The following is a 13,418-nucleotide window of genomic DNA, read 5'->3' as shown; positions in this document are numbered from 1 at the left end:
CGTTAGTATCAATCACCATGCCTGGACCATCATGGCCAGGCATCGTATGGGATCCAAGCCAGCCAGAGGGGGCCGGGGAACACTTCATGTGGACTTTCAACATGACAGGTTTCAGTAGAGGGCTTTGGAGCTGGACGGCTCCCAGCTGGGAAAAATCCTTGCTCTGCCCTTTTCTTGCTGAGTGACCTCTCTGAGCCTCAGTTTCCACTTTTCAATAAAACTGGGAGACTCATACCTGCCTTGGAGAGTTGTTTTGAATTCTGGATGAAATGAGGTATGCCAAGCCACACAGAAAATAGGAGCAGGAGTTATTTAATTAGTTTATTTAAACTCTTACATACTAATAAGTGCCAAGCATTGTTCTAAGCAGTTTACCAATCTCAATGTATTAGTTACTCATCGTCACAGTCCTATGAGGTAGCACGGCTATGGTCACCATTTTATAGAAGGGAAAATGAGGCACAGAGGGGTTAAGGAGCTTGCCCAAGGAAGTGGAACAGACTCAATTCTAAGTCAGGCAGACTGGCACCAGGGTCTGTGGTCTTAACTGACGGCTGCTATAATGATGTGTTGATAATTTCACTGACTACTTTCTACTTTGTATTGCAGTCATCCATCTATCCAGGCACTAATGAGAAACTACCATGTGCCAGGCAGTATTTGGGCACAGTCCCTGATCCTTACATACATGAAGGAAGCCTACCAGCTTATGTGTCAGATCCATCTTTGCACACCCCTCCCATCCCAGTGCCTAGCTCGTGCCTGAGACCTTAGAGAACATTTGTATGTGGCTCCTGGATAAATACATAAATGAATGATTGAATTAAAGAAATGAAAAGTAAAGGATATGGACACTGCCTGGGGCTAGAGGAGGGTCCTGGGCACTAAGATCCTTTCTCTGAGACTCCCGACCTTGACCCCTGTGGGCAATGGCATTAATGTGGAGGGCACTGGGATCACAGGGGTGGTGCCTTCTCCAGAGTCTCGCCCTGGAAGACAGGTCAGGCCACAGGGCAGAAGGTCTAAAGCTTCAGGCCCTGCTGTTCTACCAGCTCCCTGAGGGGCACCCTGTATGGCCTTGGAATGAGGGCTTGAGCCAGGCAGAGATGCTTTAAATTGAATATTTAGAGCTGGGACTGCAAACAAGGCCCAAAGCGGGTTTAATCCCAGGCCCTGTGTGGACAACGTGGGCGAGGGGAGCAATCTTCAGGTGAGAACGAGATCTGTGGATTTTGTTCCTGCCCTAACCACACCCGATTCTAAAGGAAACTTCCCATGTCCCAAGCCCTTCTGCTTCGTGGCTCGGTCTTGCATTCTGTGAGCCCATTCTGTGCCCCCTTCTATGGCCAGACCACAGCTGATTGGCCAAGGAGTGGGCACCTGTCCCACGGGTGGTTCCTATAATCTGGCCGATGACCCAGCTCCGACCCTGGGAGCATTTAGAAATGTGGTCCCTTCTATGGCCAGACCACAGCTGATTGGCCAAGGAGTGGGCACCTGTCCCACGGGTGGTTTCTATAATCTGGCCGATGACCCAGCTCCGACCCTGGGAGCATTTAGAAATGTGGTGACCATTCGTTTATTTGTCACCAAGACTGGAAATTAGTGAATGGGGATCATGGATGATAAACATGGTATGCTGGGCAGGACATTCTGGAATGAGGAATTGTCCAGCCCAAATGCGTCGAGTGCCCTGTTGAGAAACTCTGGCCAGTGCTCAGGCAGTCAGTGATTTGATCTGGTAATACCCAGAGAAAGAGGTGGTGAGAAGGAGCAGAAGACAGATGGATGGTCGGATGCAATGTGACATGCCCAGGTAACTGTGATGCGCTGAAGTCTCCAGATCTCAAGGAAGGAGCAGAAGCCAAGAGCAGGGGAGGGGCAACGGGGAAAGGGGGGATGGAGCAGTCTGGCTGAGTCAATCCCGGTGGTGTCCAGAACTGCTCTGGATCCAGAACCACCCTCCATACCTGCCCATGGCCTGGTGGTTCATTTTAGACATCTCTAATGACTTGAGGTTACTTAAGTGAATTTTGCTCCTTACAACCAAGAGAGACCAAATGAGGGTTCTGGGACCCAGAAGCATCACAACATACTTATTCCTGTTTTATAGACAAGGAAACTGAGGCCCAGGGAGCTTAAGTATGTCCCCCATGTGCATAGCTAAGACGTGGTTGGTGGAACAGAGACTCCCATCCATATCTGCCTGCCTCCCGGGCCTGCTCTGTCCCGCTGTGCTGGAAAGCAGCGTGGAGGGCGGATGGGCACAGTCTGTAGGCGGACCCCCAGCAGTCCTGGAAGATCTGCCTGCTCCCACAGTGTTTCCTATGATGGACTCCAGGGCTTTGTCATAGCAACCCAGAGTGCCAGAGACTTAGGGAAGTGAGCCAGTGGGATGGAAGTTTACGAAGAATGTGCTGAGTGGCTGATGCAGAGCTGGCTGCGACTGCCAGGGCCCAGAAGTTGGTCTCAGCCCTTTTGGAGCCCAGGCTGGGATGGGGAGGGCTGCCTAGGGCCCTTGGAATGTGCCCCACCCCACCTTCCCAGTCTTGGTCCTCTGCCTGCTCCCAGCTTTGGATAGAGGTAGAATATCAGGGATCTGGTGGCCTCATCCAAAGCCTCCTATGACTTTCCAGGATACAGAATGGCAGGGAGAAGCTATTTGGGTGGGCAGAAATCTGGAAGGGTCTTGGGGGAGAAGTCGCCTGGTCTCAGTCACCAGCTTCCAGGCCCCCTTTCTCACAGCATGGCTCCTGGCAGGTCTGAGCCCTGGATCAGGAGAATGTGCAGGGGGACCCCTGATCACTGCCATGAGGACAGGGTGCAGTGGGCATGGGGTATAGGGAGGGTAAATGCTAAGTAACCTGCTCTCGGTGGGGAGGGACCCTTATCCGTAGCATTTGCCAGCTTCTGTGGTGTAGGTGCTCCCACTACAGCTGATTTCAAGGTGCCAGTGGGATGTAGATTTGGGAGATGAGCATAATCGGCTCTCGCACAATCGGCTCTCGCACACTGGAGAGAGCCAGCTCCAGCAGACCACTGAAGAGCTGACCTGCCTCTCAGCCTTTGCTTATGCTGCTCCCTCTATGTGGAATACCCTTCCTCTCTCCCTTGCTGAACTCCTACTGACCCTCTGAGGCCCAGTTCAAGCATCTGCTTTTCTGTAAAGCCTGCCTCAAACTTCCCACCTCGCACCAGGCCCTCAGCACCTAGGATCTCTGTGTGCCATGCCCACGGCTGTCTGTCCTGGCCTGCGATGGCACAAGCCTGCTGTATCAGCTCCAGACACAAATACGAAGGCCTCAGCCCTAGCCATCTTGCGACACTCAGCACAGGCGCTGGGTAAGGAATATCAACTGGGAACTGGATAAACAAATGCAAACAGTTAGAGGCCTGCAGGGCCGCAGCAGCGGGGCGACACAGACTGCGGGAGGCTTGTTTCAGCGAGAGGATGGTTAGCGATCCTGTCACTTGCCCCAGATACAGATGGGTGGAATAGTCCTCCCAGGGCCCCAGTGAGGTCTGAGGGTATCTGGCTCCCCAGCAGGGTGGCTCAGTCTTGGTGCCCCTCTGGCACAGGGATCTCTTTATTCTGCTGATCTCAGGCCACAATTAATTATCCTAATGGGTTTAAATGGCCCTAAATGTTCTCAGAATTTGGACAGGACCCATCTGGAGCCTGCAGGTGGGCTGGCCCGGCCGACAGTGAGTGGGCAGACTTCAGCACGGATATTGAAGAAATCCAAAGCAGCAAATCCTGCTGTTGTGTGAGGCTGGAGACAGGCGTGGGGAAGCGTGGGCTAGGATCCAAGGGTGGTAACAGTGACACCAGCTAATACTCCCACAGCTCTGCATGCACCCGGCTCTGCTCTCAGCATTTCGCCCTATGAACTCATTTAGTCCTCACAAAAACCTAGGAGGAAGAAGCCCATTTTGCAGATGAAGAAACTGGGGCAGGGGGGTTAAAAGACTTTCTCAAGGTCCTACAACCAGTAAGCAGAAGAACTTGTGTTCACACGGGCTCCAGAGTTCACATCCTTAATCATAACGTGATGTCATCTCTCAAAAGTGGGCGGGCCACAAGGACATCTCACCTGGGGCCACACCTATGGCCTTAGGAAGCAAGTGCAGCCTAGATCTCCTCTAGCTGCAGCAATTGTCCCCAGGCTGGGCCACACTGACCTTGCTCCAACGGGGCCCACCCCCTCCCCATGCTAGGGCCCAGGGGTACGTTACCAGAGTGGTGAAGATGAAATGGTAGTACTCGGTCATCATGCCCATGGCCATGGCCTGCGGGAAAGCAGAATGTTAGCAACGGCAGGGAAGACCCGATCACCACCACCACTCCCCCACCCAGGGGTGAGGATGGGTACAGGCCAGGACTGGCCATGGGTTGGGGAAGGCTGGCTGTTTGGAATGGGGTGTTCTCTGAGACCACCTCCAAACAGTGGCAATGACAGACTGGCAGACAGCAGTGGAGTTTGCACTGGAGTGTGCAGCAGGATCACTTGGGACAGGTTAAAATGCAGATTTTTGGGACATAGTCTCCAAAGATTCCAAATTCTGCAGGGCTGGCTGGGTCCACTTGTCTGTCTTTTTAGTAAGCATCTCAGGGCCTGCTACACCTAGAGACATGCTGATGGAATCAGCCAAGACTGCCATTTCTCAAGTGCCCTGGACTCCACTCAGCTGAGCTCACGTCCTGGCTCCAGAGAGCGTGCTTCCCCTGCCCCCAAACCCAGCCAGGCCCGAGGAGGAGGGAAGAGGGTCTGTCCTCAGTCTGACCCTCCCCCAGAAGGGCTGAGACAGCCTGCTTCCCGGGTCCTGGCTAATCACAAAGCAGGCCTCATGGCTGCTGTGGAATTATTATAAACCATCATGCAGCCTACATTATATATATTTTATGTATTTTATTAGAAGCCTATAATCTATAATACTAATGACTATAATGCATTTTCTAGGGAGTTCCTCAGAGTGCTGGGCCCACGAAGTGCTCTGGGGGAAAAATGTCACCGGGTCAAGCACACTTTGAAAATGCTGCTCATTTCTCCCACTCTCGGAGATTCACAGCCCACATCGGCACCGTAAGGGCTCAGAGAAGTCCTGCAGTAAGCAGGCAGGCTTAGCTTTGTTTACTTTCATGTTTAGCCAAGCACGGAATCTTCATTTTTAATTCTAGAAGTTTTCAAGTCAGACAGATCGGGGAGAAAATTCCAGCTCCCTAGCTGGAGGACCTTGGGCCTGTTACTTTTCCCTTGAGCCTCAGTTTCCTCACCTGTAAATTGGTCATGATAATGAGGGCTCAGAGAAGTCCTGCAGTAAGCAGGCAGGCTTAGCTTTGTTTACTTTCATGTTTAGCAAAGCACGGAATCTTCATTTTTAATTCTAGAAGTTTTCAAGTCAGACAGATCAGGGAGAAAATTCCAGCTCCCTAGCTGGAGGACCTTGGGCCTGTTACTTTTCCCTTGAGCCTCAGTTTCCTCACCTGTAAATTGGTCATGATAATTATCCCTATTTCCCAGAATGGTAGTAAATGAGGAGCTACATGTACCTGGCACCAAAGTTATGATCGTCACTATTATTGTGTCACACATGCTGGGAAGAGAAGGGTTAGCACGTGGCACAGGTCACCAGGAGGATGAGGTTTAAGGGATTTTTGGGGAGCGTGTGTTTCCTTGACAGCAGCTTTAATGATGCCTCATGTCCATGTGTTGACTGCGTGCCGGGCACTGGGATAAACTCTTTGCTTTCTCATCTCATTGAAAGCACGGAATCTTCATTTTTAATTCTAGAAGTTTTCAAGTCAGACAGATCAGGGAGAAAATTCCAGCTCCCTAGCTGGAGGACCTTGGGCCTGTTACTTTTCCCTTGAGCCTCAGTTTCCTCACCTGTAAATTGGTCATGATAATTATCCCTATTTCCCAGAATGGTAGTAAATGAGGAGCTACATGTACCTGGCACCAAAGTTATGATCGTCACTATTATTGTGTCACACATGCTGGGAAGAGAAGGGTTAGCACGTGGCACAGGTCACCAGGAGGATGAGGTTTAAGGGATTTCTGGGGAGCGTGTGTTTCCTTGACAGCAGCTTTAATGATGCCTCATGTCCATGTGTCGACTGCGTGCCGGGCACTGGGATAAACTCTTTGCTTTCTCATCTCATTGAAGCCTCCACTCCTGTATGAGGAGGAGATTGTTAACCCCATCTACAGAGGAGGGGAATGACCCCAGGGCCACTTGCTGTAGGGCACACAACACGGAAGGGCAGAAGCAGGACTCGGACTCTCAAATGAGCCTGTTAACTGCTGTGTGGAGCAGCTTCCTTTGTGGGGACAGAAGATAGAGGCTGTCATTTAGCTTGGGCACTCCTCGTGGGGCCCAACCGGAGGGAGGGACTTGAGCCCCTCAGAACACCCCTGGCCCCTGCTCAGCACCTCTCGCCCTGTATCCCCTACTGGGTGTGTTCCCTGCTGGACACCTGGACCTCACCAGGTCATGTGTCAAAGCCCACAGAATGCCTCCTCCAATCAGCAGGGATGCTTTATGGAAGGACATAATTGCCTTTCACACAAAGCTCTGCCCCAAATCAGAGTGTTTTTGGTTTCAGTTGTGACACCTTTGGAGGGGATTGCAGGCAATTTTGCTGTTTATTTTCTTCGGTGGCTGGCAGAGCTTGGCTCTGGTCCCCAGCATGCCACGCTGAGCTGTGTTCGGCAACGGAGGCCATTCCAGGACTGAGAGCCATTCTCCGCCCCCACCATCACTGTAGGGCTGAGCAGATGGTACGAGGAACCTCGATAAACTTCCCAGTAATAGGAGAGTAACACCAGGTGCCGGGGGCTACGGGGAATTAGTCACTGGAAGAGGCAGCGAGGCATTCTGGGAGCTGTTCTTGAGAATCCAAGGCTGCTCTGTGCTTCTGGAAGTGTTCTGCTCCTGTGTGGCTCCGGGCATCCCTCGGAAGCCCCTGCCTCCCACCAGCACAGAGGTGCAAATGAAACTAGCATTTACTCAGCACTTTCTGTGTGCTGATCATCTTTTGTCACACTGATTCAGAGTGGAAAGACAACTGTGTCCATTTTCCTGCTGGTGAAACTGAGGCTCAGATGGACAAAGTGACCACCTAAGGTCACAGAGCAGGAAAAAGGCATAGCTAGGTGTCAAACTTAGATCTGGCAACATCCTACCTGTATTTGGGAAAGGGGAGGAGGGAGAAGTGGCAGGCAGACCCTAACCCTCCCTCCCGCTGGCCTGTGCTCAGCCACCTGCTTGAGGATCTGAGCTGCCATGGTGTGGCTGCAGTCGAAGATAATGCGGAATTCCCGGCCTCGCTTCATCTCCTTGAGCAGGGGGCGCGAGTCATCAGAGTCGATAGGGAGCTGGCGGATCTTCAGGCGGATGTTGTATCTCGATGGGGCCATGATGAGTTCCTGCAGCCGGATGAGCCCTGAGGGGACACAGGGCACAAAAGACACACGTGTACATGAATGTATACATAGCTGCAGGCATCTGCTCAGAAGCGTGTGCCTGTGGCCACAGGTCTGCAGAAACACATGGACACAGACACATGGCCCATGGAGATATGTACATGGACATGGCCACATGTGTCCAGAGAAAGGCATAAAGACACCCAAGCACAGACATGCACACACCTGTACCTGCTCCACGATGGACACAGACACATGGCCCATGGAGATATGTACATGGACATGGCCACATGTGTCCAGAGACAGGCATAAAGACACCCAAGCACAGACATGCACACACCTGTACCTGCTCCCCATACACAAAGATCTGAGTGTAGATGTGTGTGCACATAAGAACACATAGGTGCACACATGCGCATGTTGATATGGATAGGGCATACACTTGGGCTTATAAATATATATGTGCATATTTAGATAAAGGCCTGTGCACAGAGACATGTATACACACATAGATTCAAAAGCAGGCACAGACAGCAAATTCCCACTGACCAAGCCCACCTACTCCTCTCTATCCCAGAATGGGTGTAGAGACTTACAGAGCCTGAATCGCAGGCCACCCTTCTTATTCTGCACCCACCTCCACCGCCACATGTGATGCATGGGACATAATTTGCCTAAACATCTCCAGCAAAGCTGCTTCCAGGATGTGGTCACAAGAGGTGCCTCCAGCCTCAATTGCACTAACCTGTACCAACTGTTGGACTAGGTAAGGCCGGGTGGTATTTGTGCCCCTTTCCCCCAGGACAAGCTGTCTTGGTAAACCCTACCCATTCTTCCAGATTTAATGCAGCCACCTCTCCCATGAAGCCTTCCTCTATTGCTCTGTTCAGAAAAGATCCCCCTCCTCCCCAGCATGAGTCTCCTCTGGCCCCACCTCACTTCCCTTATCCAGCCACAAGCACTTTCATATTTGGGGCTGGGTCCCCATAACCCCTAGCACAGGGCCTGGCAATTAGGTAGTACTCAACAAAAACTTCTGTAATTGAATTGACTTACTGTTTTTTCCTCCCCACAGTAAAAAATCTATCCTCCACCTTGGCATTTTGTAAAACCACTTAATCTGGGGACTTCCAGGGAAAACTGAATGTCACTTCCTGGAGACAAATGGCTTGCTTAGGTCTAATTAAGTCCATTTCTGTCCCAATTCCAAGGTCCATTCTTGCTGACTCCTTTCTGCATAGCCTGGGAGCAAGCCTGCTTCTGTACCCTACCCCGCACCCCACCAGAGGGAGGGGCTGAGCCAACACAGGGCCAGGTCCCAACAGGCTGTCCCCTCCCACATGCTTGGCCCCTTGCCCACACTCAGAGCTCAGTATCTGCATCCTGGCTGCATCGTTCACACAGGCATATTCCATCCCTTCACTAACAGTGCTCCGATTTTCCTTTGGGGAACAACTCCTCCTCCACCCTCAGTTTAGGTGACTCAGGAGGAATCCATGCCCAGCTCTAGGGCCAAGCATGTGGCCCCAGCCTGGAGCATCAGTACAACCCACATGAAGAGGTATTGACTTAGAGAGAGATTGTGACATAGTTGGTTCTATCAGAGTGACTCCCAGAAATTATGCTAGAACAACTTGTAAGAAACACCCCCTTTTCCATTCAACTTCAAATAGAGAGGATATAAGTTTTCCTCTCGTCTTCTCCTGTGCAGGTCACCAATAGAACTTGAAAAGGATTCTGACAGGGCAGAAGTCAGAGAGGACAAATAGAAAATAAGTCCTGATGATACTCATTTGCGCCTCTGGTTCAAACAGGACCTGAAGCTAAATCACCCTTGAACTTTCCAGTAAAGGCAGCCAACAATCCCCCAGCCTTTTTTTTTTTTTGCTTAAGTTACTGTGCACTAAGTGAAAGTTTGCAATCAACTGTCACAGTGTCACAGTGTCCCCTATCTGGCAAAAGCCTCCTTCTCCTATCCCCAGCCCTCTTCAGAAGCCTTTCAACAGAGAGCCTAGTTTTCAAAATAATCTCTGGTACACATGCCTGGGACTGTTGAGCTCTCACTCCCATTCTTGAGAGATGGATGTCAGGAAAGCAGTCTGATTGGTGTCCGTCACTCCACTCTGCTGGGGAGGACAGAGACACATCCCTGTAACCTAAGGCCCCCAAAGAGCTCCCAAATAAGCTTTGCCATGGCTGTGGGCACCAGGAATCCCCAGCCTACTGGAAAGTCTCAGACTCAGGTGCATGGGTTTGGAGAGAGCTCTGAAGTCCTAGAATGGTCTGGATCAAACAGGGACCCCAGTGCCTTCTAACACCAGACTTGATGGGGAGGAGGAAGAGGATATCAGTTGACTTTAACAAAAGAGGGAGAGGCTACAAGCTACACCCAAACACACCCAAGCCTGTCCCCCTCGCAACTTGTCCTAGAAATTCTTGGTTTGGATGAAGGACCCGGCCCTTTCACACCTGTTACCCCATGAAGCCCACAGTACATTGTTTGCTCCCACCTGCTTGTTTTTCAGACTCATGCACAGCATCAGCAGGCATGTGGGCTTTGGGGACCTAGGACATGAGGGCAGGGACAGGCTGGATGATGGAGCAGAGGCCACTAGGGCCTTCTTGTCAGCCAAGCACATCGCCCCATGTAATGCATGGTGAGCCACATTCTCCAGTGGCAAATGTCAGCCCTGCTTCCCATCAGTGTGTTCCCAGAGTAGGCCAGAGGCTCCTCTCGGCCCACCCCAGCAGAGAACTAGGTTCTCTTTGTTTGCCTGAGCTTAGCTTTCCTTCCTGGCTGCTTCCCTAATCAATCTCTTAAAATATCTGCAGTGAATCATGGTTGTTGGAATCATGCTTTTCCCTTACAGAGCACTTCTGCATTCATTACCCTATTTAACCATCTCCCAATCCTAGAAGGCATTTAGAATAGGGGTTTTTATTCCAGTGCTACAGAGATAGAAACTGAGAACCAGAGAGGTTAAGTGACCTTCCCACACTTTTGCAGCATGCTAGCAATGGGATCAAAATTGAGACCCAATCTTTTGACTCTTGGGCTGGGGTCCTTTTCTCTACTCCAGGTTTTTCTAAACCCCTTCCTTTCAGCCTTGATATCAGTTTGTCTGTAACAATTCAGGTCAGGAAGCTAGAGCTGCGGCAAACCTCGCAGGGCAAGCATAGGCTGCCTCCTAGACAGCCATTCCCCCAGAGGCAGATGGCCCCAGTTCTTCATGCCTCCCTATATCCATACTCTTTGCCATGAAACTTTGCAGTGCTCTCCAACTGGGCTCAGCCATGTGACTTGCTGTGGCCAGTGGCATCTTAGCAGACATGCTGCAGGCAGATGCTGGAAATGACTACACACTGGGTTGTTCTCTGGTGCCTCTGCCGTTGTCATGACCACATGCTTGGGCTTGCTGGAGGATGACAGACGTGTGGAGGAAAGCCTGTTCCCCCCGACCCCCCGCCCCAGTCAAGGTCAGCCTAGATTAACCAACAGCCAGCTGACCCCCAGGCTGATCTAGCTGAGACCGGACAAACCACCTAGCCAAGCTCAGTCAATTGCTGACCCTGCAGATTTGTGAGCTAAGCAAATGCTTATTTTAAGCCACTGGATTTTGGGGGTGGTTTGTTATAACACAGCATTATTGTAGAAAGAGATGACAAATGCACCTCCCCCTAGCATGCTAAAAGAACCATGATTTTGTTTGGGTGGCAATGTGTCAGTCCCAAGAAATGACTCATAATTGGCAGGAGCCAATCAACGGTGATCCCATTCCCATTTGATAGTGTCTACAGTAGTAGGCACGAACCCAGTGAACTATACAGGACTGTCTTCTAGAAGGTTCCGAGACAAATTTTCCTCCCTGATAAGAGGCATGAGTCACATTAAGAAAATTCTCTTTGTCTTTTACCTTCTTTTTTCCTGCTTGGGTGTCATCTCGTGAGGAACTGCAGCAACTCTATTGCACCTGTGAGGGGACAGCCAAGAGGGCTGTGGTGATATCACACAGCACCCTGACTTTGTCGAGCTGCTAAACCAGCCCAGAAAGGCCCACCTTCAGACCTCTTGTCAGTGAGATAACTAAGTGGCTTGATCGAGTCAGTTTGAGTTTGCTGTCTGTTACTCACAGACGAAACATCCCACCAGACACGACTCCCAAAGTAAACACGGCCAGGGAGACTGCTACGAAGTACTTCCCATTGCATGGGCTTCATGACCCACAGGTTGTCCTGCCCTTTGACGTATCCTGATTCTGGGAGCACACCTCCTGCTACCCACTGTTCATCATCACAGTCACATCATTGTTGGACTGATGCCAACCCTGAATCCCTCGTACCAATTGTCTTCTTGACCAAACATGCTCTCCCCCATGGACTCCCCTATGTTTTTAAATATTTGTTGAACTGAATTGAATCAAATTAGAAATCAAGTTGAATTAAACTCTAATTAAATATTGCAGGAAAGAGTGTGTTGAGCACTGGTGAGCGTGAAGAAATAAAGATGTTGTTATCCTGTCTTCTTTTGAGAAGTTAATCATATTATAGGGGAGCGGGTGCCCACCCAGAGGTCCCTGGTCATTCCAGGCCACCAGAGCTAACAATCAAGGGACATTACATACCTCAGCACCAGCTCTGAGCAGTTGCACTCATAAGGCATCCATCATTTTCTTCCTCTGCGAAGCCTCCCCCACCACCCCATCCAGGCTGGAGGCCCTGGCACTGCTGGGCAGTGGTTAATGCCAGTGCGTGTTCTGACAGCTCACACTCATGACACTCCAGTTGCGTATTTTACACATCGCCTTGCTCACATCCATTTCTTCTCTTCCATTCTCGCCCCACGTTCTCCTCCAAGCAACCCCCAAATGCAGCCTTCCTTTGTTCCTGCCTGGACCAACACCCCCCTTCAGTCTTCTTGCTGCAGGCTGTCCTTCCAATCCTCCCTGCGCTGCTCTCACAGCCACCTTCTGACACTCTGCTTTGTTATTCCACTCCTTCTCTCATCAACACTCAACAGTCCTTGGTTGCTTATACGACAGAGTCTGAACTCTGAGGCTGGACATCTTGCACAGCCGGGTACGCCCTGTTTATCTCACTCTTCCCTCCCACCCTCCACACTTGGATAAGACTACCCTGCCAAGCCCCCCTCCTCATTTCTGTTCACATTGTTCCCCCACCCATGACGCCTTCATGACCCCTCTCCCTTGTCCATCCACCCTTAAGGCCCAGCTCACATCTCTCTTTCCCTGGTAACTCAGCTTAGACTAACCGGGGCCACACAGCTTCTACTCCCTGAGGCCTCTAGCTCTGACTGTATGCACATATCCCTTGATTCTTAGCTCCGGTGGCCTGGAATGACCACGGACCTCTGGGTGGGTGCCCACTCCCCTATAATGTGATTAACTTCTCAAAAGAAGACAGAATAACAACATCTTCATTTCTTTACCCTCACATTCTTTCCTGCAATATTTAATAAGAGTTTAATTTAACTTGATTATCAATTCGGTTCAATCCAGTCCAATTCAATTCAGTTCAACCAACATTTAAAAACATCTACATTGTACCAGGCCCTGTGCTAAATCCTAGAGGCACAGAAAACTCATGGTCTAGAAGCAGAAACAGGCTCATAGACAATAATTCATAGTGGTACATTAAGACAGCTAACTCCAGTGCTGCAGAAACACTGGAGGGGACTTAGGGCCAGGCAGGAGTGCCCTTCAATGGCAGAGAACTTGTGCTGGGGGCAGTAAGCAGGGGTGGGGGGCTCTGCTCACAGGGATCTTCTGGCTGGTGCTTTGGGCATAGCAGGAACTCAATAGATGCTCGTAGAATCCCGAGTCAGATAAATAACTTTCTTTTCTTTTTTTTTTTTTTCCTTTTTTTGTCTTTTTTCGTGACCGGCAACGGATCGCAACCCGATGTGTCGCGCCCGTACCGGACCGGGACCAGCAACAGGATCGCAACCCTTGGTGTTGCGCCCGCACCTCGCTC

At 50.7% G+C, this 13,418-nt stretch overlaps 1 protein-coding gene across 1 annotated transcript in view; it reads right to left on the bottom strand.

The window, feature by feature from the left end:
- The window catches only part of GRIK3 (glutamate receptor, ionotropic, kainate 3), a 101,443-nt gene that overhangs the window by 68,896 nt on the left and 19,129 nt on the right, over positions 1-13,418 (bottom strand). The window contains exons 3-4 of the mRNA XM_008589238.1: positions 7,266-7,447; positions 4,237-4,290 (exon numbers count right to left, since the gene is read on the bottom strand). Coding sequence (XP_008587460.1) covers positions 4,237-4,290; positions 7,266-7,447 — 236 coding nt within the window. The remainder of the gene's footprint in view (positions 1-4,236; positions 4,291-7,265; positions 7,448-13,418) is intronic.

The sequence above is a fragment of the Galeopterus variegatus genome, unplaced genomic scaffold (genome assembly GCF_000696425.1).
Source record: "Galeopterus variegatus unplaced genomic scaffold, G_variegatus-3.0.2 Scaffold5322, whole genome shotgun sequence".
Classification (NCBI taxonomy): Eukaryota; Metazoa; Chordata; class Mammalia; order Dermoptera; family Cynocephalidae; genus Galeopterus; species Galeopterus variegatus.
Note: the sequence above shows the minus strand (reverse complement) of the source record. Positions and strands in the feature narration are given on the sequence as shown.